Raw genomic sequence first — 26,021 nt, forward strand, 5'->3', positions numbered from 1 at the left:
ACAACATCAGTTTTCATGTCATATTTCCTATATCAACTTTTAGTTCATAACTCATGATTCATCACCTACATACTACATGTTCATCTAAAAGCATGACTAAGCATAAACATGATGTTATTTTAAGGATAAAACATCTAAAACTAACACTAGTATTTGCTATACTACCCATTTTGTAAAATAGCATGCATATTGGATAACGACTATCTTTATATAAAAATTGGGTTTGCAACATGGTCAAGACACTTGCCTTTGTCGAAGTGATGCACAGGTCCTTCAAAATCTTCTTCTTGAAAGTTTCCGAACTCCTAGACTGAATCGTCTACACGAGCACACAATCATACATAAGAACAGTACACCAAATAGTCCTAAAACTAGGGGAAAAAACCCTATAAACAAAATCTACATGTCGCTACGAGAATATGAGTGTAAAGATCGTCTAAATCGGAGCTACGAGCAAGAAGTTGTGAGCGTTTGAAGTTCCAGGGGTGTTTTTGTAATTTTTCTTATTATCAAAGAAAATCCGAATTGTTTTTATACTGGAAATTGGATTTATGATGTCATAAACATTTATTGATTTATTCTTCTATTAGAAAAGGATATGAAATTGGTTCATGAGCCCATGGACCAAGGCCGGATGGCCGGTCCACGAGTCCATGGTGGTCCGAACTTTAAAAACAAAGGGGTTTTAATCCTGGCCATAGAAGGGAGATCGGACGGCCGAGGTTGATCCGGGTTCGGTACGGCGGCGCGAACGGCGGCCGACGGCGGCGGGGTGGTCGGAGTGCGGCCGGAGTTAACCGAATCAGGCTCCGGCGGCCGGGCTGCTCTGACGAGCGGCGGAAAGGACTGAGGGGAGCCCGACGAACTCACCTCGAGCAAAAGGAAGGCCGGAGTGGCGTCGGGGTGACCGGGCGACGACGAGGGCGGCGACAGCTGTCGGTGTAGCGGTGGAAGGGAAGCTCCGACGCTCGAACGACGACGGCGAACCGCGAAACCGACACCGGAGGGTCCTGCGAAGATGATGGACGGGTCAAATTGGCCGGAGATGTTTGGTCACGAAGGTCGGTGTCGGCGGAGCTCCTCACCGGAGACAATGGCGATGGCAATCCGAGAGAGAGAAGAAAGGGCATAGAGGGTTGGACGGGGCGCGCAAGAGAACGGCGAACTCAGTGGCTTTGGATTTTATAGAGGGGAAGGAAGGGGGAGGGACGCACGGCCAGCCGGACTTCAATGCCGGAGCTAGCTCCATACGGTCGGAAACGGCAACGGACGCCCGTTTCACCAAATTGAAGAAGGGAAAAGAAGGGGGAGGGTTACGCGCACGCGGCGGAGGCGATTCGGGGCGGGGAGATGAACGGGGGAGGCCGCAATTGAAAATGGCGGCGACGGCGTTAAACAGGGAGGCGGGCGGATGGAGGTGGGAGAAGGAGAGCCGTCGGCTCGATTCGGCGCGTGGCTCGGTGACTGGCTTCGGCTCGGGTGGGGCCCACGCGGCAGAGGGAGGCGACCGGCTCAGGACGCCAGCAGGCCGGCTCAGCCTGCGGGCCGGCACGGGGAAAGGGAGGTCGGCGGCCCATGCGGGAGAGAAAGAAGAGGGGAGGAGGGGATTTGGGTCGGGAAAAGAGAATTCGGCCTGAGAGCATTTTTCTTTTTAGGAATTCTTTTTCCAATTTGATTTCAAATCAATTCCAAATGAGGTTTTAAAGCGGTGAAACCTAGCGAAATTTACAAACTTTTTCCACCCAATAAAACCTTATTGCATCTACAATGGCATGAATGCAATCAATTTTTTTTCTAGGCCAAGTTAATTTTAGAAATTAATTTCCTATTGAGCTAAGTTGCAACACCTGATTAATTTCTAGCAAAATTTTAAATTATTACAAATATTGAATTTTTGGGTGTTACACTTCTAGATTCACCTAGAATGCGTCATAGGAGAGCGGAGGTAGATCAGAGAACCATCCAATCACTGGATTTACTACTTTGGCCTTGATTTGACGCCCCCATTCGACGATGATCAGAAGCCTGTTCGAGGCACCAATCATCTCCCAACTATCACTAGCCAAACCCCAAAGATGAAGATAGAAAACTACATCGCTCCCTAGGCACTGTATCTCTACCACATCGTCCCCATGCATGAAAGGACCTTTCAAGATCCAAGGCGCAAATTCTGCTACTATGTGCACTTCACGCCAGGTGGTGCAGACGGAGCGGAAGAAGGCGAAGTCTTTCAGATGCAGTAACTTGATGGAGATGGCATCGAGCACCCTCAATGGCAAGGCCGCCCAATCAAAGGCCCCCTCCATTATATTCAGGCTAAAGGATGAGTTTCTAAGTAAAGCGGTGGTGCTAGAGAAAGAGGCAACGACAGAAAAATTCTAAGGCAAGCAAGCTATAGAAGTCGAAAATGTTGAATGGCGAAACTCTCATCAAAAGAATAAATAGGGGATAATCCCGTTTATGCCACTAGAAACTTGCCATATCCTTGTTACACCATTAAAAACTGGCATATTCCTTCAGTGCCACTATTCTTAAACTTTATGCCTGTAATTGCCACTGTCGTCACTTCATTTGGTTTTAACTATCAGTCAACTTTGAAAATACCCATCCTACCCTTCATTTTTCTTCGTCTCCTTCCCCAATTGTCATCTCTTCACAATCTGCTATTGTGACCCCAAATGTAGGCAACGGTCCTGCCGGAGATGGAGCCCCCGATGACGGTGGGGTCATCAGAGAGGCCTAGCAGGAGGCGTTGGAACTTGGCAACAGGGCACGGGATGTGGAGCACACCGGGGTGGCCGTAGCCATACTCTTACACAGAGAGGCCAACCAGGAGGCTTGGCGGAGCAGCGCCACAAAGGTCGGGTCTCTGAGCAGCTTGACGCGCACAGCGAAGCACTCGATGGGCCTGCCCTCCTCGGCCACGCACACCGGTGCGTGACCCTCCAACACCCCGCTCCTGGATGGGGCTACTCAATGAGGCGCTAACCATCTTCCGTCGCCTGCGGACACTGCCAGCTTTGTCGATGTGCAACACGATTTTGGACAGGCTGGTCAAGGCTCGCAGGTTCGGGTTGGTCACCTATGAGCGAAGATGGTGGGGATCATGCCCATCCCAGCCATGCCGAGGAGCTGGAAGGAGTCGCTTCTCATATCATCCTCAAAGAGTCCCATGTTGGACATGGTGGCGGTGGTCTAGATCCACACGTGTAACTAGGGCCCACCAATCCTCTACTCAACTTTGGAGAAGAAGCCGTTGGTCCACTCCACCACCATCTCTGAAGGTAGCGTGCTGGTGCCAGCCAACTGCGGGATGAGGTATACGCCAAACACTGCCTTGGGGAACGTCTTCCTCGGCTCCTCGACCTCGTTGGCGAGCGTGCAGGCCTTGTCCCAGTAGTTGAGGTTCCAGAACATGGAATTGAAAAAGTCGTGCGGGTCGATAGCAAGCCAGCGAGAGGGGCGGATCTTAGGATGGCGAGCACGATGTGGGCAATACAGTTGACATCTTCTCAGGGCAGATGAGCAAGAGACAGAGAATAGATGAAGAAGTCACTGACATGTGGGTCATAAGGGCAATATGGTCTTTTCACATGTTCGTCACGGCTCGATTGCTGAAAAATGGTCAAAATGGTATTTCTAAGGCTAAAGTTTAAGAAGAGTGGCATCTAAAGTATTAGCCAGTTTTTGATGACATTTCAAGATTGGATAACTTTTCAATGGCATAAAAGAAATTGTCCATACATGAAATTGTTGGAGAAAGGATTACAAATACATCAACCTCCATACATAACGTAGGGTATTACTTCAGCTAAAGTCTCAAACCTATCTACATCGCGTGTCTTATTTTGTGCTCGATCTCTGATCCGAACACATTGTCAATCAAAAATCCCTGATCATCGACTGTGATATCAGTCTATCTTGTATTGATTACAAGATTAAATTGTGTCTTTTGTTTAGAGTAAATTAAAATTTTAATTTGGTTTTCGTAACCATTCACACATTCACTCGAGCAGCAGAAAATGAGTCCGAGTCCGAGTCCGAATCCGATCCGAGAAATGTAGTGGCCTGTCAGAATTAGAATCAAAATCCTCTCCAGAAGTAAAATAATCAGTGTTCAATACGGTCAAGAAAAGATTCCAAACTGAACCTGCGCCGTCGGCCGTTCCGTACGTCCCATACTATTTCCGAGGATGATCCCGAGTCCAGCTCGGTGTCGGGATCTTGTCCGCTTCGGATACCTCGTCGCGATCCAGCAACGGGTATAGCTCTATAAAGAGTTCATGGCATCTCGTACTCGACCACGGCGCCTGCTGATCATCGGTTGCACCGTGTCGATCGGTCGAAACCTCGGAGAGTTGGTTCATCTGCGATGTGTTTGGCGCCGGCCATGGACGATTCGCACGGCGGGAGCAGCAAGGGCAGCCGGGACGCCATCGACTATGAGTTCGTGTCCGCGCCGCCGGCGGGCGACCCTGCGTGCTTCCTGCAGGCGGACGCGGTCCCAATCCGCGAGACGCTGGACGCGGAGGTGGACGCCATCCGCGCCGCCAGCGGGCTGCGCTCCATCTCGGCGGCCATGTTCCGCCGCCGTCGCGCCCTCGCCCACCTGAGCATCGGCGCCGAGTATGTCGAGCGGCGCCGCGCGTCGGCGTGTCTGGGCTTGCCCGACGACGAGCTGTGCCGGAAGGTGCGGGACGCGATGGACACCCGGGTGATAGGCTCGTGCGCCTACTGCGGGTGCAACTTCTGCGTCGTGCCCACGGTGGACTTGGACGTGGGCAGGGTCTGCGGCTTCTGCGGCCGGCTGTTCAGGGTGCACAACCCGGTGCCGATGGTACGCCCGGCCGCGGCGAACGCGGAGAAGAGATGGGAAGGCTGGCTGCCGTGGTAGTAGACTACTAGACTAGTAGTTCTGTTCTACTAGATTGACCCCTTTTTTCCCTACTCCTTGCACATCGTATTCTCGGTTCTTGGACAAGTGTAATGCAAGCTTCTGATTAGGTGAGATGATGGTGATTAGAGGCCACGTTAGAATTATCCGTGTGATGTGATTGTGATTAAGGGCCACGTTAGTGTTACCCATGCATGTTATTGATTGTTAGGGGAAGGCAATAAATAACAACTGAAAAATTGATGCTGTCAACAAGAAATCAGAAGTACTCAGTATTTTCTAAGACCAGCCACCTAGATTCTCCACCATGCCTTAGTAACGGTTCAGTAATAGAATTGACTTTTGAACACTCTAGCCATGCTTGAGATTTTCCCGTTCCAACCTGGCAAGTCGGGTTTTCTATTTTTTTAAAATAATGAACGCCTATGTGCATTAATGATCCTAGATGATCTTATTATGTTGTTAAAAAACCTAGATTCTGCTCCGTATAAGTAATGTGAATTTATAAGGGGCTCGGGATCTTTTATTGGGGGAGGCTCTATTCCGCGGTTAGCCGCGGCCCGAGCCAGCGAGCACCCTGTGTATCAGCCACGTGTCTCTGCCCTCTCGTACCCCTTCATCTTCCCTTGTGTTGATAAAAAAATAACATAATCTAGGTTTTTTTTTTAATGCGGATAGTCCAGCGAAGGAGCCGGATAATCGTCAGACTATCCGATGTTTATAGGATTGATTCGTGTAGAAAGCATGCTTTTTGTAAAAATTGCTTCGACATACACTCGGTTAAACGTCGGATTATCCGATGAGTTAAGATTGATTTTTTAGGAAAAATTGCTCTCTGCAAGAAATAGTCCGGTAAGAGTTCCAGTGTCAACATCAAATCATCCGGTGCATGTATTTCAAATCTTGCAATAAAATTTGCTCTCTGAAAAATTTAGTCTAACGAATACTCCGATGAGTTCATTCGCAAACATCAGACTATCCGGTGTGAATAAGTACTCGTAGAGAGTTTGCTCTCTGCAAATATTAGTCCGACAAATACTCTGGTGAGTTCATTTTCAACGCCAGACTATCCGGTGTATATCAGGAAAGAATTCGAGGTCTAGCCGAGTTGAACTCGCCGGATGTCCCGACACTTAGAAATTTGTCCTCACCGAACCATCCGGCCACACAGGTTATGCTGTGGAGTGGGCTGACTCTGCCCTTGGTTCAGTCCGGTGTTATCTTGAGAAGCAGGAATACAGGTGGGGAATCCAATCAGTTCTCTCTGTCCGATTCTCTTTAGCAGGGACTGATCAAGGGTAGACACATCTTTAGTGTGGCTAATAGATAGAGTAGATGGTAAATCCCAAACATTTTGTAGTAATAGTTATATATGATGACAAAAGGTCCCTCAAGTACATGCTTCATTCTTACTCTCTTTTTCATCTATGATATGTTCTTTGACAGGTGGACCTTGTGCTTTTGCTGGATCTCTTTTGGCTGTGGCTTTCTTCTCAGTTTTCTTCTCTTTCCAACTCTGCACCTTATTTCTGTAGAAGAGTGGAAAGAAGAGACTAATAATTAGTTGGACGGACAATACCTTTTTAGTCACTAGGAAGCCAACAGAAAGAAGAAAGAAGTATGATTGGTTATTGTGTAAGTTGCCACTCCTTCAGTTATACCATCATATGTAGCGTCATCTATTGTGTTATGACTCTGTACTGAAATATCAGAAGTACTAAAATCGTATGATGAATATATATAGATAGAGGAAAAAATACATCATGTGTCCATATCACTGATGTCCAGTTTTGCTTTCCTTTTTCTGTACTGTATGACCCATTGGAAATTGATCTGATGTCCAATGTTACACCTTTTGTTTTACATTACATTTCTAGGAAGGCATACATTGTCAAATCACAGTGCTAAATCAGAATTGAAACAAAAAAAACTTACTGATGTGTGATCATTAGAAGGCAGTAGCATATATTAGAAATTATATGCTGTGATATATACTCTAGAGATGCTGGTGTCACAAGAGGTTTCTGCAGCTGTCGATGTCTACCACAAGAACAGAGTATGAAAATTGCATATCTTTCTTCAGTACTGAATACAAAATTCACTGCTTACTCATTTCAGTTGAGTATTTCCTTATGTACAATATAATTATTTATCTCCGGGTCAGCTATGAACCTTGGTCTGATCCTGTTGCTTCGCAGAAAGACAAACCTGTGTGCTGCCCTTTTGTTTCAGAATTACTTCCACTGAGGCTGCATATTTGTTGTTTTTGAATCAGGCATGTTCTAGCGCGGATAGGGAAGATGTTTCATAGCATGTGCTAGAACAAGACCTGTAAAATCTCTCCTTTTTCCTTTTCCGTTTGAGCATTGCAAAGGGAGTAGCTTTAGGATGTAGCATTATCGTCTTGATTCCAGCAAATTCCGTCGTATTAGCTGGCATTTGCAAATTCCATGCTACAAGTAATGACTTTCGATGGTAGAACAATGATATGATTAGTTAGCTAAACATTTTCTTTATTAGAGAGATTGTTTTTGTACAGATTTATATTAAAATGAAATTAGTTGGTTTTTGTTTGCTCTTGCATTTTCTCTTGGTGCCATTCTCTTGATGCAATACCTCGTCAAGGTTCCAAATTGATCTTGGATTTTATTAAGTTTGCACCTAGGTTTTAGGATCAAGATCCCATTGTGTCATGCTTAAAAGGCACAATCCTACTACACTGCAAAAATCTAAGATCTTAGCTACAAAATTACCTTTTTATTTGATAAAAGAGAAGGACGTGTGACTTTTTTTTGTAAGTTAGTATTTGATCAATTCCAAATGTTGTTCATCTTCCTCATAAATGGTCTCTTTGGATGGAACTAGTGGATCCACAACATTTAGAGACCTAACTAATACCATCAACACAATCAATGTTGGTGAACACACGACATACAATACACAACAACCTCAACTCTTAGATCCAAAAGAACGTAAAAGTCAAAGGGACAGGGATCGATATGCATAAATGTCGATCAAATGGAAAGAAAATTATTAAAGAAGTGTCATGAAGCCCGTCAGCAAAAGAAACTTGCAACCATTAGCAATGTTGAACGCCATCAATCAGGTCAATCTGCACTCAGTAAACTACGATACACTCAAACTTCAAAAGGTATCGCTTCAACACAAATCACTATATTATCTGCAAGCATAATCTTTACATGCTCTAATTAAGTACACCAAACTGTTAGAAGGAGCCACCACAAGCATACAGGGAAATATGCCTCCTATAGGAAGTATTGATTGGCTACATAGAAACGATACATACCAGAGTAAGTGCACCAAACTGTTAGAAGGAGCCACCACAATCAACTAGGAAAACATGTCTCCTATCGGAAGTATTGATTGACTGCGCAGAAATGATATGTACCAGAGGCAACAAGTGAATATATCATTCGAGGGCTAAGAAAACATCTTGTCGTGATTGTCAAGTGCGTCCACTACGCAATTTAAATTGAAGACTATATGACTTAGATTTTGTTGCAATGCGAAACAGATGCTGGTGACTTCACACCACCTGCTTGAAAAATGTTGGCTAGGAAAGCATCTTAAACTGCAGTCAATCCCTAACTTGCTCTATCCTAGGTACATTGAACAATAATCTGTAGCTATATTTTAATATTTTGATTCAAAATCTAAAATCGGTGTATCGTAACGAAAAAAGTGAACGCATGAGTTTGTATCGTATGTAATAATTTCAGACGTTATAGCTTGCAGTCCATGACTAAGTAAGTGTTGTAATTTTTAAGATGGCATTATAATTAGCAATGTTGGTGGATCCATGACATCTAGTGCTCAACCACCGCTTGTAGATCCCAAAGAACGCAAGAGACAAAGGGATAGGGACCGATATGCGCATATGTTTGACCAGCAGAAAAAAAAATGTCATGAAGCTCGTAAGCAAAAGAAAGCTGCAACGACAAAGCAAGTACTAATAGCCGAGGAAATCAAAGCAAGGCATGCAAGTGATATGGCACATTATGCCAAAAAACACCCAAGCAGATGCAGTCTAAGAGAGACCATGAAAATGCATGTCGTGTATTGCAACGCAACACTCCAAGCAAATATTCCATTACAACGGAGAACCCTTTGTATAACCAATTAGATGTGCCCCTTTCGCTTAGCGCGTCTACCTTTGATGGTGTAATCTCTTGCAACTATCCCACACCTGGTGTTGAAGGCTCTCCTGTAGAGGTGGAGATTCGAGATGTGAATGATTGTTAAGGATCACATAGACAGCGTGTAATACAAGTAGAAAGGCAAACCTTGCTTGCCCATCGTAATGTAGCCTTCGCAACTAGACAAGACACGAGAGCTTCTGTTGCAACCGAAGAAAATCCTATAGCAGAAACACATGCCACCAGCTGTGTGGACCCTCCAACATAGTCAGGTGTTGCGAATAACGGTAATTCCCTCAATTGTGTATAATTTCCTCTTGTATTTTCAATGCAAAACCTACCCTCATGTACGTGAACTCATGTTCCTTTGACAGAAAACACCTCTTCAACCTCTCATCCTACCAACATCACAATATCTCCAACATGCTCATTTGTTAATGAAGACGATAAAGTTCTTGGTTGTACTTGTTTACTTTTGGAATACAATACAGAAGGAACCATTGTTTACCGTAATGTTCCACAGGTGATGATGAATCCATATTCGAAGAGGACACGGACAAGGAGGAATACATGTTCGCTGGTCAAGGTACTTTTTGCACTGGTCGCATCCCTTGTTAGTATCATACTAAGCCTCTTCTAACCCCTTGATGCAAAATCTCTTCAGATGCGGACAATGATGAGGATGTCAAATTTGATGAAGCTGATGATTCCACTGTCGTGGCCTCAAGTGTCCCCGATCCGTACGACCACGTGTATAGCAATATACCCTAAAGCACGCATGTGCTTAAGCCCCAATTGAACTATGAATTCTGTGATGTGAAGAAGTTCGAGTGTCAGCCTAAAGGGTTTTGCTACTGTAACAGAAAGATCAATCTATCCAATTCAAATACACCACCCAAACTTATGAGACTATGGTCAAAGTGCAGACTCGGATGCCAAGCGTTTTCAGGACAACATTAGGTTCTTCAATGGCTATTTCTTATTCACTTCTCTTTATTGTCGCCTTGACAGCGACACTACCAACATGGCAAGCAGTGGTATCTACACGTTTCGAGCTCACGGACAAATATATCACAACATACATTCATTTGGAACTAATGGCTTGGACCCCAGCATCTAGAGATGTACTTCTATGATGACGACCCAAGTCTAGAGCACCGATATCAGCGATGTCACGAGAAGCAATATCGGCAAGACCAAGAAATCATTGCGAGGCTGGTTGGCATACTTCGTGACAACCCATGCTATCAGCAGTTCAGGAGTATGGCACAGGTCGAAGACCTTGAGGATTACCATGTGATACTAAATCTTAATAATAGGCTCGACCAGAGGACGTATAACGTACCGCTCACTTCAGAGGTGGTAGTCATGTGGGTCGAGGGCAGCGAGCAATGGAAAAACTTCAACTGTAGCATTATCCTGCATGGGAACAACAACGAGATGTATGGCATCCGGCCGTATCATGCGTGTTATGACCCCCTGTCATACCCTCTCTTCTTCCCTAGAGGCAGAATTGGTTGGCATCCCGATATCCCAAAGGTTGGCATCTCCATGGATGCGGTTAGGGCGGCTCGTGTGGCTCATGGTATAAATAACGAAGATCAGAGTTGATATTCTCACACAATTAATATTTTTAGCACAGGTTTTGCCTTTTCATTCGTTTATATCTCGTACTAACATATGTCGTCCTACGCTCCACGCAAATTCAAATAGCAGGTTGTGCATCTCTGTGAGGGATTATTACTGCTACAAATTCCAGATGAGGTCAAGGATATTCAACTTGATATTGTTTGGCAAGCATCTTTTCTGGCAGTTCTCAATCAATACTTACATCAAGATCAAGAGTTTTTGGTTAGACTACATATAGAATCATCAGAATGAGATAAGGGCGGACATCTATCAAGGCTTGGTGAACAACATTAATGTTGGAGAGAGCAGAGTGGACACGGTCGGTAAACAGATCGTACTGGCAACATCGTTTATCGAAGGACCTCAAGATAGGATGCGTCGATGCATGGATGTTATGGCATTGGTGCGAAAGTACGGGAAGCTGACTATCTTCCTTACGATGACCGGGAACCCTAACTGGGAAGAGATCATGCGTGAGCTCGAGTATGGCCAGATATCCTAGGATCGTCCGGATCTTGTTGTGCGTGTTTTCAGGGTGAAGCTCGAGGAACTAAAGAAACAGTTGTTTGAGAAGCACATGCTCGGCAAGGTCTAGGCCTATGTCTTTTGTCGGCAAGGTCTAGGCCTATGTCTTTTGTGGAGTTTCAGAAGAGTGGATTGTCACATGCCCACTTCTTGCTGATCATGCATGGCAAATACAAGCTCGTGTGCCCCAAGCAGTATAATTGTATCATCTCTACCAAGCTTCTGGACAAGCACAAGTACCTAGAGCTATACAAGATTATCATCAAGCACATGATGCATAGTCCTTGTGGTGTGCTGAACTCCCAGTACCCGTGCATAAAGGATCATGGATCATGCAAGAACCATTATTCGTGTCCTTTCAATGCGGCTACCATGTAAGGCAAGGATTTCTACCCGGTGTACAGGAGATGCGATGACAGTCACCATGCAATGGTTTGAAAATACCAGCTAGACAACAGGTGGGTCATCCCTTAAACCCTTACCTCTTACGGTTGTTCAACTACCATATCAATGTCGAGGTCTACTTGAGCATAAAGGTTGTCAAGTGCCTGTTCAAGTACCTATACAAGGGCCATGACCGAGTGTTCGTATCTATGAATGAGGCCAACAACAATGACATTGACGAGATCAAGCAATACAGGGAGGCAAGGTGGGTTACCCCTAGAAGCCTTGTGGAGGATATATGGCTTTGACCTGAGTAAGAACTCTCCACTTGTGATGTAACTGCAACTTTATCTCCCGAACAAGCACATGGTTTTGTACCGAGGGGGGCAGGACATACAAGAGGTGCTCGACTGTGATGATGCTGAGAAGTCAATGTTGACAGAGTACTTCGAGGAAAACAGAGTACACGAGCAAGCAAGAGGCATCCTCTATTGTGACTTCTCCGAGTGGTTTACTTGGTAAATAGGGAAAAACAAAAAGTTTTGGAAACCGAGGGAACAAGGTGGACAAGTTGGTAGAATCGTGCCGGCCCATCCAGTCGAGGGGGAACACTACTACTTCTGGGTTCTCCTGAACCACGTGACGGATGCCACATCCTATGAGGACCTGAGGACAATTGATGGCGAGATCCTACCGTCCTTTCATGATGTCGTGGAGAGAAGGGGTCTGATTGAGGCAGACAATATGTTAGACGAGTGTCTCACGGAGGCTAAGTTGTTCTAGATGCCATCATCGCTCTGAATGCTATTTGCAATAATATTGGTATTTTATGAGCCCAACAACGTGTGTGGCCTCTAGAACAGACACATTGAGGCAATATCGGATGACTACCACCGCACCGATCAATGTGCACACATAATCGAGCATAAGGTTTTGATAGATGTCAAGAACATGCTGCAGTCGATGGAGAAGGATATAAGATCTTTCCCTCTTCCTGAGATAGATGAGGCACTTGACATGGCAAATGGTGTGCCAAGAGAGATATTCGAGTAGTCTATGATTAGTGTGAACCATGAGCACATAACCTTATCCGGCTCTCTCAACATTGAGCAGAGGGTTGCCTATGATGAGATTCTAGCAACAGTTGACAATGACGAAGGAGGCATGTTCTTCGTTGATGGCTCGGGAGGCACGGGGAAGACTTTTCTTTATAAGGCACTGCTGCTATGGTCCGCGACCAGGGGAAGATCACCATGGCGACAGCTACATCTAGTGTTGCCACTTCTATAATGCCCAAAGGAAGAACTCCGCACTCACGATTAAAGATACCTCTGAGCATTGATGATGGGGGGTTGTAGTTTCACAAAGCAGAGTGGGACGGCTAAGCTTCTGCAAGCGGCGTCATTGATTATGTGGGATGAAGCCTCCATGTCTAAGAGGTAGGCGGTGGGGGCCTTGGACAACAGCATGCACGACATAATGGGCTGGCCAGATGCCCTGTTCGGTGAGAAGACGGTTGTGTCTGGTGGTGACTTTAGACAGGTCCTCCCTGTTGTCTGAAAGGAGTCAAGGTCTCAAATAGTTGATTCGACGCTATGCAGGTCCTACATGTGGGAGCGCATGCAACACCTAAGTCTCATGCGTAACATGAGGGTTTCGAGCAACCCAAGGTTTGTGGAATACCTGCTGCGCAACAGTAATGACACCGAGGAGGCTGATGGTGATGGCAACATACGACTTCCTGATGATATATGTGTGTTGTAAACAAGAAAGGATGTAGACCTCGATAAATTTATAGATAGCGTGTTTCCAATGCTCGACTCTAACCTGGCTAACCCAAATTACATCACGTCGAGAGCCATTCTATCCACACGAAACGAGTGCGTGGATACGATTAACATGAAGATGATTGGTTGTTTTCGGGAGGACAAGATGGTGTACCATAGCTTTGATCGCACTGAAGATGACCCCCACAGCTACTACCCTCTAGAATTCGTTAACTCTCTTATCCCAAATGAGCTGCCTCCGCATGTGCTACAGCTCAAGGTTAACTGTCCTGTCATACTGCTCAGAAACATTGATTCCACCAATAGACTTTGCAACAGGACAAGGTTTGTGGTTCGGGGGTTCCAAAGAAATATTATTGACGCAGAGATCATGCTCGGACAACATGCTAGGAAGAGGATTTTCCTACCTCGTATCCCCCTTTGTCCCTCTAATGATGAGATATTCTTTTTCCGGTTCAAATGGAAGTAGTTTCCTGTCAGGCTCAGTTTCGCCATGACAATCAACAAGGCGTAGGTATAGACCATCCCGAACATCGACGTGTACCTTCCCCAGCCAGTGTTCTCTCATGGCCAGCTATACATCGTGCTATCTAGAGCCACTGTCAGAAGGAATATCAAGATCCTCGCAGCCCCGGATGAAGGTAAGAAAAAGGAGAAGCGCTCAAAGTAGAGTATGACGTGCATTAAGAATAGCATCTATAGAGAGGTTCTCACACCATAGTCAGGTATTTTATTACTTATTTATCGATTTGTGGCTGTTGGCTATACTTCGCTTATCTTTGATGTGATGCTCGTGCATTTTTTTGTTTGCGCAAGCTTAATGGTAACGGGAAAGGGACTAGTGTTTTGTCGACTCGTAGAATTGGGAACACTATTTGTCTTCCACAAATAGATCAAATGTCTAGAATGAATTATGGCTATGCATGTATCATCATTTTGTATTTTACATAATGTCAGAGTTCCTAAGTAGAGAAGTGAGGTATAATCTTCAGTTTGATGTATTTTTGTATAAACTTTAGTTTTCATATAATACAAAGAGTAAGCACACGTACTATCATGAATATTTTTATATTTTTATCGCAATACACGGATACTCAACTAATATAGTTACAATTGTGATTAAACAGGCCTCAAAGCCCACAGGCCCACCCGCTTGCATCCCCAAGGGAAAGGAGGATGCAACATGTGTCGTTCATCTGGGCCATCTTGTGCCCATGTGTCGCGTGCAGAGGTCTAACCTCTAGGAGAAAACCAAGAGGGTAATCTCAGATTAAGAAATCTGCTCTTTTTTAGGGTTGCAAATGGGCTTTGGAGGTAGATTTTTAGTTACCTTACAGGCTCACCAAATTAATCTTTAACAGCCCAGCACGAAAGATTCTGCCGACCAGAAAATTTTCACCAGTTTTGGGCTCAAAACCAGCCATATTTGGGCCGTCCGCACCGGCGACGATTGATCCACGAAAATGCCCGACCTGCATGGTGGAATTTTCTTTACTTTTATATTTTTATATTCTAATATTTGAAAAATACACTATTATTAAAAATATTGTACATCTAGGCTACCGTCGCTCGTTGGATAGACGATACCTTTAAAAAAATCAAAAAATACTGTGTTTCATTGCTCTCAAAATTCAAAACAATATCGAAATTATCATTAACAATTCTAAAAAAGTATGTTATAGAGGATTCTATAATCTATCTCTAAAAAAAATTCAATTCAAACAATAATTTGTACAATGAGAAAAAAAAGACAAATTTCATTGTATGCAGTTTGTCAAACTACGTACAATAAAATTTGTCTTTTTTATTTTTTATTGTACAAATCATAGTTTTATCTGATTTTTTTTAAAAAGCTAGATCATAGTATACTATACAATATACATTTTTTTCAGACTTTTTTATAACTATTTCTATATTATTTTGAATTTTGAGAGTAATAGAATGTCATGTTTTTTTTTATTTTTTTAAAGGTGCCGCTCTTTGAATCGGCGACATCTTTATTTTTTAAAAGGTATCGCTTGTAGCAAGTGCGGCATCTTGCTGTCGCCCATCCAACGGGCGACAGTAATCTAGATGTGCAATATTTTGAAAATAACCGTGTATTTTTGCAAATATAAAAAATAAAATATAAAAATAAAGAAAACTCGGGCATGTTGAGCCCAGAAAACGGGTGATTTGAGCGGGCCGCGAAACACGGCAGGTCGCTTGGCTTGGCCCGTCTATTTGCTGGTAGCGCTCTGCTCTCGTCGGTTCCGCTAGACGGCTACGGAGAGACGCGGTGGAGCTCAGGACCTGAACAGGGGCGGCACCGCACTCTGTACGGCGTTGGGCACGTACGGTCTTGATGCTTAATTTGAACTGTTCCTACTTAATGAATTCCATTACCATCCGTCGAAATACAGTTTCTTTTTTTGAGAATACCAACTCTCTGCCTTTGATCGACTGAACTCTCTTTCGAGATGCGCGCAAAACCAAACCCATAGTCATTGTCCTCCGTTTTAAAGCTCCAATTCTGATGCGCACATCTGAACCTCCAAATACACAATATCCGAGTCAAATGCCCAGTTGCCCTGAAATGACGTCGCATAACTCTGCGTTCACTCTGCACGGTGTCGGCGTTGGTGTGCCACTGTGCCACCTGCAGTGGACACAGGAGAAACACGCAAGCGCTGTACGATCTCAGCATCGCCCACCACTCACTCATCGCTCGAGTAGCCGCTATCCGGAACGGCTCGCCCATCACCACAAGCTAGCTCATCATTGAAGTAGTTCGCGCGTAGCCTTCTGATGATCTGGGGCCGTATCAAGAATGCGAATTTGCGCGCGAATAAAAAGGTATTAACAGCGCCAACGTGAACCTCATGCTAAATAAACAACCCGTCTCGACGTCTAGTGCCTCTTTGGGACAGGGAATGGAGGACAGAGACAGGGGCACTCCTACCCTATCCTCTGTAGATGCTTTTGGTTCCCCGATGTCCCTATTTTGATCTTGCGGATAAGTAGAATTTCAAAACAAAGCTCGATTCGGTAGGTGTAACTATACGACCCTATCAAGGCTCATGAGTGATGATCAATTCGAGTTTTACTCTGCAGTCTGATCTAGTTGATGCAGATGTTGTATCTGCTTATACAAACAGATCTACTTATCAGTATTATAAAATTATTTTTATACAAATAAACAATCATAATCTTAATTATTACATCCAGACCTCAAATTCAATCAACCGAAAAAAACTCAACCCAACCGCTCAGTATATTTATATAATATAGATATATAAAACCTCATGTGGGGAACAAACACACTCTATAAGTTAAGCGCTTGGAACTGAAAGTGTTGCGTCGATCCAGCTCCGGTAGTAATCTGGAACCATCCCAATTCCAGTCCTGAAATGGGTCTCGGAACTGGAATGGGAAAGCGGATTCTCTCTGCTTTGCTTCTCGCAGCTCTATTGTGCAACGGCGCTCACGCATCGTTCAGCAGGCACAGCTTCCCCAAGGACTTCGTCTTCGGCACCGGCTCCGCGTCGTACCAGGTGACTCTGCACGTTTTGATCCTATCTCCTATCTGTCTATGCACAAGTATCTGTATGCTGTCACTGTTGATTCTTGGGGAGGCCTGTAACTGAGCAAGTTCGTGGCTTGCATTTTGATCACTTGCAGTACGAGGGCGCCTACAAGGAAGGAGGCAAAGGCCCTAGCGTATGGGACACCTTCAGCCACATTCCAGGTCTGGATGAACTCGACACGCATATGTCTCCCTGTCCCTGTATCTGCAAGATGAACTGCAGTGACCGACCGGCGACCGGGATCTGACAGGTAGAAAAACTGTGTATGATTGCAGGTAAAATTTTGAACAACGATACTGGCGATGTAGCAGATGACTTTTATCATCGGTACAAGGTGACTGGATTACTACCAGCTCCGCTCGAGCATTTTGAAGTTGTGCTGATCGAGTCGAGGAGCTATGTACTAACTGATGAAACCTGGCCGAATTGCAGGAGGATGTGAAGCTCTTGAAGGACATGAACCTGGATGCCTTCCGGTTCTCCATTGCCTGGACCAGGATCCTGCCAAGTTAGTGTTGCTGAAGTTTTTTTTCACAGGCTCACGACTGAAGTTTGATCCAGCACTAACTTATCTTCGTGCTGTGTGTCACCACGTGATTTCTGTAGCTGGGTCCCTGAGCGGAGGAATCAACAAGGAAGGGGTCGCTTTTTACAACAACTTGATCAATGAGGTCATAGCAAATGGTACTTGAATAATATAATCAATTGTCCTTTGCATTCATGCAGCAGATATATAAATTCATCGTCAATGATAACATATATACTCCTTAAAAAAAAACTCATGGTAGGGCTGAAACCATTCGTCACAATATTCCACTGGGACACGCCCCAGGCCCTGGAGAGCAAGTATGGAGGCTTCCTCAGTGAAAACATCATGTATGTCATCAGTTGCTTAATCACTAGCCTGATTACACGAGAGACTCTAGTTGATTAACCGTTTGCATGGGCACGTTTACGTGCAAGCGCAGTAAGGACTACGCGGACTTCGCCGAGGTGTGCTTCCGGGAGTTCGGCGACCGTGTCAAGTTCTGGACCACGTTCAACGAGCCATGGACGTACGCGTCGCTGGGGTACGGCACGGGCGCCCACGCCCCGGGTCGGTGCTCGCCGCACGTCTCCAAGTCCTGCACCCCCGGCGACTCCGGCCGCGAGCCTTACATCGTCACGCACCACATCCTCCTCGCCCACGCCGAGGCCGTGCGGCTGTACCGCGCCAAGTACCAGCATGCGCAGCGGGGGCAGATCGGCATCACGGCGGTGTCGCACTGGTTCGTGCCCAACAGCGACACGCTCGCCGACAGGCGCGCCGTGCAGCGCAGCCTGGACTTCATGTTCGGCTGGTTCCTAGACCCCATCGTGCACGGCGACTACCCGGGCACCATGAGGGCGTGGCTCGGCGCGCGGCTGCCGAGGTTCACGCCCGAGCAGGTGAAGATGTTGAAGGGCTCCTACGACTTCATCGGCGTCAACTACTACACCTCCTATTTCACCACCGACATCCCGCCGCCGAACGCGCTCGAGCAGTCCTACAACGGCGACATCCGCGCCAACACGTCCGGGTTCCGCAACGGCGTGCCCATCGGCCCGACGGAGTTCGTGCCCATCTTCTTCAACACTCCGGCGGGGCTCCGCGAGCTCCTGCTCTACACCAACCGGCGGTACAACAACCCGGTCATCTACGTCACAGAGAACGGTAAAACTGCCTCGCTCGACACTGCATGCAGCGGCTACTAGCTAACTACGACGACTTCAATGTTGGATGATCCATCATTTGGAAGCATGATATATATACAATTAACCTGCAGCTGCCGCATGCTTGAATTAAATTGAAACGACCCTGTGGTGTGCTGTGGCTGTGCAGGCATCGCCGAGGCGAACAACAAGAGCATCCCGATCAAGGAGGCGCTCAAGGACGGGCACAGGATCGAGTTCCACTCCAAGCACCTGCAGTTCGTGAAGCACGCCATCAGGAACGGCGTGAACGTGAAGGGCTACTTCACGTGGACGTTCATGGACTGCTTCGAGTGGGGGGACGGCTACCTGGACCGCTTCGGCCTCATCTACATCGACCGCCTCAACGGCCTCAAGCGCTACCGCAAGCAGTCCACCTACTGGATCGAGAGCTTCCTCAAGCGATAGATGCATCGTCGACCCATCGCGCGCTCGATTATATCGCCGGTTTTAATTAGCTGGTGCTACGTCGTTGCCACGAGATGGGCGCGCGCACATAAAGATATATCTATCTTCTGCGTGTGTTTGATCGATCTGCCGAGGGAGCGGACGATATTTGTTTCCAGAGTGATCGGTGTATGCCAAGTATAATTTGCTCGTCATTGCATTGCTGTGGTTGTGTGGTTAGCGGAAGGGAAATAAAGCTCACAGCCGAGCTGTTTCCCGGTTCAAAATGTAATTCGGTTGAATTTATCTTAATAAGCAAAATAAAGCTACTTGTTTGTGATCAGGCATCTTAACCGATTGATTTCGAATTGAAAAATCCGGGAGAAAGAGCGAAGAAAGGGACAAACAATACATGTGCTGTATTTTTTGTCTTTTCTTCTGTGATTTGTCAATTTCATAACTCACAAACGAAGCTAAGTGTGGTCTTGAAATTTTATATACTTGTATGTCAGCACCTCCTGTTTTCTTGCGGTTTTTTTTTTCACGATTTGACTTGTGTTAGTCCTTGCATAGGGTACATTTATAGTTGATGGTTACCGAAAAACCGCTGCGCTGCACCGCACGGCACCACTGTTACGATCCTTGACCACCAAATCATACCAACAAGAGTACTTATAGTTTGGGATACAATCAAGGTTTATAAATTCATTTAGCGGACGAAAACCGAGACCTGACGGTTACCGAAAAACCGCAGTTATCGTGATAATCTCTCGAAATTTGATAAAAATTTGTACAAATTTAATGGGCAAATTTGCAAATTGGTACCAAAATCCGGTCGAATTGGACCGTCGGTTACCGAGCGAATTGGACCGGTAACCGAGCGGTTTCTACGATTTATCGACCGATTTTGATGATAACCGAACTAGTCAAAATTCGAGTATTTTTTGACGATAACTGATCTAATTTTGGCGGTTACGAACACATTATTTGAATTTTCATGAAGTTCAAGGAAAATCACAAAAAAATCATTAAAAATATCAAAAAAGTTAGAAAAAATAGAAACAAATATAACATGAGATTTGCTGTGTTTTGTTTAATCATACTATCTACTCCTTACACATATCATACATAAGGGGAAATATTTGTAAAAATGAGGAAAAATTTTGGCATGACCTTTGCTATATTTTAGACATTTTCAAGGAAACAAATAGATACTAAATGAGAGTTTTGTTTGGCTATTTAGAACGTTTCTACATGTAATGTCCGGAAAGGAACCACAAACAATTTTGACAGATGTGTTTTTGTTTGCTAGATTGACAGGACGGGGTATACAAATATTGAGCTACACAGGCAAAAATCTATTGGTAGCCATACACTTGATTGAGCTTGGGCTAAAATTAACTAACTTTGGCTTTACTCAGTATTTAGTCACGCTCTTTGTTGGGCAAAACAGATCCCTTATTGTGCTCCCAGTTTATCAGGTTCGACTAGTTTGACACCATTAATTTTTTGACACAAATTTGCCAACGATAACAAGTTAGATTGTGATCCCTTATGGATGCCTGGCCTGCTGCGTCCGGATCCCGATCCAGATCCCGGCAGAGCTGTCCTGCATGCGTGCCCTTGTCGATCGGCAGCAGCATAGTCACACTCACAGCAACAGAATAAGGGATCTGTTTGGCAGGACACAGCCAAGTTCCACTCCAAGCACCTGCAGTTCGTGAAGCACGCCATCAGGAACGGCGTGAACGTGAAGGGCTACTTCACGTGGACGTTTGATCGCTCAAGGACGGCTGCCTGCAGTGTGTTTGATCGATCTGCCGAGGGACCGGACGATATTTGTTTCCAGAGTGATCGGTGTATGCCAAGTATAATTTGCTCGTCGTTGCATTGCTGTAGTTGTGTGGTTAGCGGAAGGAAAATAAAGCTCACAGCCGATCTGTAGTTGTGTGGTTAGCGGAAGGAAAATAAAGCTCACAGCCGAGCTGTTTCCCGGTTCAAAATGTAATTCGGTTGAATTTGTCTTAAGCAAAATAAAGCTACTTGTTATGTGATCAGGCATCTTAACCGATTGATTTCGAATTGAAAAATCCGGGAGAAAGAGCGAAGAAAAAGACAAACAATACATGTGCTGTAATTTTTGTCTTTTCTTCTGTGATTTGTTAATTTCATAACTCACAAACGAAGCTAAGTATGGTCTTGAAATTTTATATACTTGTATGTCAGCACCTCTTGTTTTCGTGGGGTTTTTTTTTCACGATTTCACCGAGAAGAGGTTTCCACCGAATAATTTCCCGTTAACAGTGCATTTTTGGAGCTTATGAATTCACCTAGAATTTATTAAGTGCTTCTCCTTAACTATTAGATTTTACAGAGCAAGGGAACACAACACGAAAACTACAAACTTTCTGCTGCAGCTTAATTTATTTAATTACATGTTGAAAATCGCATGGATATTTTAAGGGAAAAATTATTTAGCTAGATTCGGTGCAAATCGACTGGTAAAATGCCTTAAAAAAAACCAGCAAACAGAATAGAAAATATAGACAATATCAACTTGATCAGCCAGCTCGATAGAAACGATCCGGGCCACCTTCGAATCAGCCTCAACAACGGGTCCAATCCGCGCGTTCTCCGAATTGGGAGCTGATCCTCGCCCCGTTTAGGTCAGATCTTGGCTAGCCCCGTAGGATTTCTACAACATAATCGCTTCTCGGCCCAGCCGAGCAACGCATTAGTTGGTGATCTGTACCGTGAACTGGACGGCTTTCTTGGCGTTGACGGCGAGGTCCACGTTCAATGAACCTGCTCGTTCAGGGAACCTGGCCGGCCACCACTACCATACATGCACGCATGAATGGACAAACAAGCAGCAACTGTATCATCCATAGCCTCTTACGCCTCTTCGCTGCAGTCTTGGGTTACTCAATTGGGTCTTGGATTAACATCTTAATTATTCCATAAACTTCTTCGCCAAAAGAAACTCTCATAAACTAAGGATATTATTGGCTGTCGGTACGAGAGCAATCTGATCTGACGGATACATATAATCTCAGAGAAGTACGTTTGGTTATCCATATGTATTGATTCAGTTTGAACCGATGGATGCAAATGTACGCCTATAGCCTGTTACGACGAATGCATGCTCCTATATCTACTCTTGCAAGCGGGTTCACTTATTAATATGACAAAAACATCTTCATACGAGTAACCAATCATAGTCTCAACTCTTACATCTACTCATAAAATCTCATATTTGATTAACTAAAAAACTCAGCTCGGACTATCTAGTCAGATCTAACCAATTAAATATTTTTCTTTTCAATAAATATAATTCTATTTAGTCTTCTTCACCGTAACATGTATATACGGTTTATACTTATAAAACTCATATAGATAAACAATTACACCTCAATATTCTAGTAGTACTAGTTTTTTAGCTCTGTTGAGCTTACTGCAGAAGACGGAAAATTTAGCCGAAGAGGGAAAAGAACCAGCCGGACTGTACTGTCCGGACACAACACAAGTACGTGTTGTGACCAGTACGGAAGTGCCCGTCACTTGCACTGTCGTGTCGCTGCGTGCCAAGGAAATCATAATAGAGAACGGCTGCGCTGAGTGCTCGGTGACTTGGTTGCGCACGCACGGGGCACGGACTTGAAAGGCTCGGAGCACGATGGGTGAGTAGAATCGGCACGACACAGCAGGGTGCGCCTCCCCGGTCGTGTTCAGTGAGCACGGTACGGATGCATCATCGCTGACCGCAGGACAGGATCCTTCTGCGGAGAGATGCGAGGGTGCAGTTCTTGTGGCCCTGCGGTGAGATGCTATGTTTTCTTCCTTTGAATTAGCTTGCGTCACAGATGAGTTATACTCTTTCGGAAAAAGAGTCTCCTTTGGGGTCTAGATCTCCGCTTTATATAAGGGGTCCGGTAACATCTCTTATCTAGTCATAGTCGATAAGAAATTCTTCATCTTGTACGCTAAGAAAGATTAGATAAATCCGGTTAGGATACTAGTTGTTCTCAAGTTGAGTAATCAATCGAGATCTTCCTAGTATATGCCTACTAGATTTCTGAAAGTATCAAGTACAGCAGATTCAGATTTGGTTCCATAATATTTGGAGTTATTAAACATGTACACGGCATATCTTATTCATATATAGTATACTCTTTATGTGTATATACCATATAGTTAGATATTCGACAGTAGCCTACTAACTCTGCTCGAGAGGAAGGGTTTCTACAATTTTTCACTCGAGTACCGTCAAGTCTAAGCCTGGTCGAGTAAGGTGGTTCAGATTTGCAGTCGAAAGAATCAAGTAATAATGGATTCTATTCCGAGTATTAAGTGGAAACACAATTGAGTCGAGCGCCCTGTTGTTGATCGCACTCGAAGCTCAAGAAAGAACTAAAAGCTCAATTAGTTGACACATGATTCTGAGTAGAGTTAAAAAAATCTTTTGAAATTTGAATCAATGGGTATAGGCGCATTCAATATGTGTATAGATTCGCACGATATCATCACTTCGCCTTTCATGCCGATCGAGGACGTGTTCCAAAGCGGAATTGTTTCAGTTTGCCACTTCTAGAGAAGTCAAAGGAGCAAATCGCAAGTGACCCAGTCATCGACTCGGCTTCGGCCTCAACAATTATTCTGCCATTGTCTCCTCAAGCAAAGAAATCCTCAATGGATGTTTCTGGGTCAAGCCTACAAACCGACAAGACTAAAGTACTGGCATCAACCTCAATGGAAGATCCTTTTGCGGCTTTAGAGTACCTCATTAAGGCTGCAAGCGCTCAGGTAGTTGCTGCCAAGGCCCGATATTTAGAAGTTGACCACAACAACTGCTAAATGGAAAAGGGTGTGGAGCTCGCCTCTCACTTGGCAAGAATCGAACGATAGTGCTCCCCTTGATCACCAGTAAGTGATTTGTTCATTGAGTAGCTACTAATCGATCCATGTCTATTCTTTCCAGTTCTCGAATCCGTAATTAGGGACAAAAATGCCCTCGTTAATGAGCAATCAAAAACCATCGAGAACAAAGACAAATATCTAGGAAAATTCCAAGGCGACCTGAAGCAGGCCAGAACTGACCGAAAAGCCATGGCTAATGCTTTGAAGAAGGCGAAAGCGGATCAGGACGCAATGGTCAAAATTTCAAAAAAAAAAAATCAGAGGTTGAACAAGACACTACGATTGCCAGTCGGGGAGCTACAGTTATAGTGTTTCAAGAGCTAGAGGAGCAGACCCTCGATCGCATGATCCAATCGGCCTCCCTCAATGCCAAAACAATGCTTGGTCTCCTCAAGATCTATGATCCCAATCTCGACCCTCGATGGTGACGACAGGTTTCGGATGCCTTGTAGAGGAGGCAGCAAAAATTATGGAAAGCGTCAAACCTCTGATCCCTGCTTTCGTCAAGTCTTTGAGGCTTAACCTCTCCAACAGCGAAAGCGAAGGTAGTCCTTCTAGTTGATGGTCTGTAGTGCGAGACTCGAAACATTTAGATTTGATCTGTACTCTACATATGTCTATAAATACTGCTATTATTTTGCTTATCTAATATGATACTGCCGACTATTTCCTTATCAATGAATTACGTAATAGGTTAGTTAATATGATCGAATGTAATTGACTTACATGTAACTTACCTTATCTATGAATGAAACTGTCAGAGTTGATCGATATTCCACGAGTTCTCGAGTATCTCACTGTTTGGAGTAGATAATCGTACTGATCCAGGTCGAGTAACTTCAATTGCTATATAGGTTCCTTCTTACTTAGGTGATAACTTATGAAACCGTCTGTGGGATTTGAACCCATGACCACACGGTTAAAAGCCTTTGAAGGAATATAGCGTATTAGACAAGAAAAATACTTACAAAAGAATATGGTATTATTATGTAGTCCTCGATTATCTGGTCGAGGAGAAAAATTCTCGAGTAGATAGTAAGAAAATAACATACATGTAACATTGAAGGAATATACCGTAGCCCTCGACTTTCTACTCGATGATTGAACATAATGAAGAGTAAAGTCTTATCATCGAAAGTATGCGATGTAGCCCCGACCCTCTGTTTGATGTGATAATCAAAACAGAGAGTAGAGCATATGCGTCATACTTGACTTGTCTCATGTCTCTTACTTAATGACTGGATTTGATTAGATAGTGGAGCATAAGCGCTAATATTATACGATGTAACTCCTAGCCTTTTCAATGGTGTGATAACCATAGACAAAAAGTGAAGCAAAAGCATCAAAAATGTATAGCCCCCCACTCTGCACTCGATGCGATAATCGAGTGGAGAGTAGAGCATAAGCATAAAAAGTATGTGATGTAGCCTCTGACTCTCTGCTCAATGTGGAAATCGAGTGGAGAGTAGAGTGTAAGCATCAACACACTGTTCTCAACCGTAAACTCGATGGCCTTAGCCCCTGAGTTTTGGGTTACAAGTATGATGTGGTCACTGAGTAAACTCGAGCGGACGGGTAAGCGAGCAATAAAAACCCACTCCCATTCGTGCTCGTTTTCACTGCAACCTTTGATTTGACGCGTCATAATGACCATCCATCCCTCTTTGCAGATATTAGACGGGTCATAACACTCCCACGATGCCTCAACTTCTGTCGGGCGTGCATCGCGACCGAGGCATTCTTGAACACACCATCATTTCAAATCTTGACAGCTCCATTTACATAGTATGATCCGTTTCCACATCTATAAATAGAGGGAACCTGAGGCCGTTTATCTTCACTCTGTCTCCTCCCTTTCTTCCTTTGCCTTACCTAGTAGAACTTGTAGAGCTTGAAGCCATGGCCTCCACTTCATCGCCGTCTCCCAAGTCGAGCTCAGAAACTAGAGGAGAGGGAATTCTCTCCCCAAAGCCTCTCCCCATGGTTCCACCTAACGTCATCATCATTTCTTCCTAGGGATGGCCAACCCCTCTCCTGACGGATG

General features: G+C 44.7%; 1 protein-coding gene across 1 annotated transcript; it reads left to right on the top strand.

The window, feature by feature from the left end:
- Positions 1-16,670: 16,670 nt before the first annotated feature.
- LOC133902339 (beta-glucosidase 29-like) lies at positions 16,671-19,403 on the top strand. Its single transcript, XM_062343932.1, has 8 exons — positions 16,671-16,909; positions 17,037-17,103; positions 17,218-17,276; positions 17,375-17,450; positions 17,549-17,626; positions 17,731-17,818; positions 17,911-18,635; positions 18,804-19,403. The coding sequence occupies exons 1-8, from the start codon at positions 16,766-16,768 to the stop codon at positions 19,079-19,081; spliced, it is 1,515 nt and encodes a 504-aa protein (XP_062199916.1). The 5' UTR covers positions 16,671-16,765; the 3' UTR covers positions 19,082-19,403.
- The last annotated feature ends 6,618 nt before the right edge of the window (positions 19,404-26,021 follow it).

The sequence above is a fragment of the Phragmites australis genome, chromosome 20 (assembly GCF_958298935.1).
Source record: "Phragmites australis chromosome 20, lpPhrAust1.1, whole genome shotgun sequence".
Lineage (NCBI taxonomy): Eukaryota > Viridiplantae > Streptophyta > Magnoliopsida > Poales > Poaceae > Phragmites > Phragmites australis.

What these genes read in the sequence shown, in the direction of transcription:
- LOC133902339 (XM_062343932.1), top strand. Translation starts at nt 16,766, where the DNA reads ATGGGTCTCGGAACTGGAATGGGAAAGCGGATTCTCTCTGCTTTGCTT. An exon ending in CCGGCTCCGCGTCGTACCAG is followed by an intron (nt 16,910 to 17,036) that starts GTGACTCTGCAC and finishes GATCACTTGCAG; the next exon opens with TACGAGGGCGCCTACAAGGA. An exon ending in TTCCTCAGTGAAAACATCAT is followed by an intron (nt 17,819 to 17,910) that starts GTATGTCATCAG and finishes GTGCAAGCGCAG; the next exon opens with TAAGGACTACGCGGACTTCG.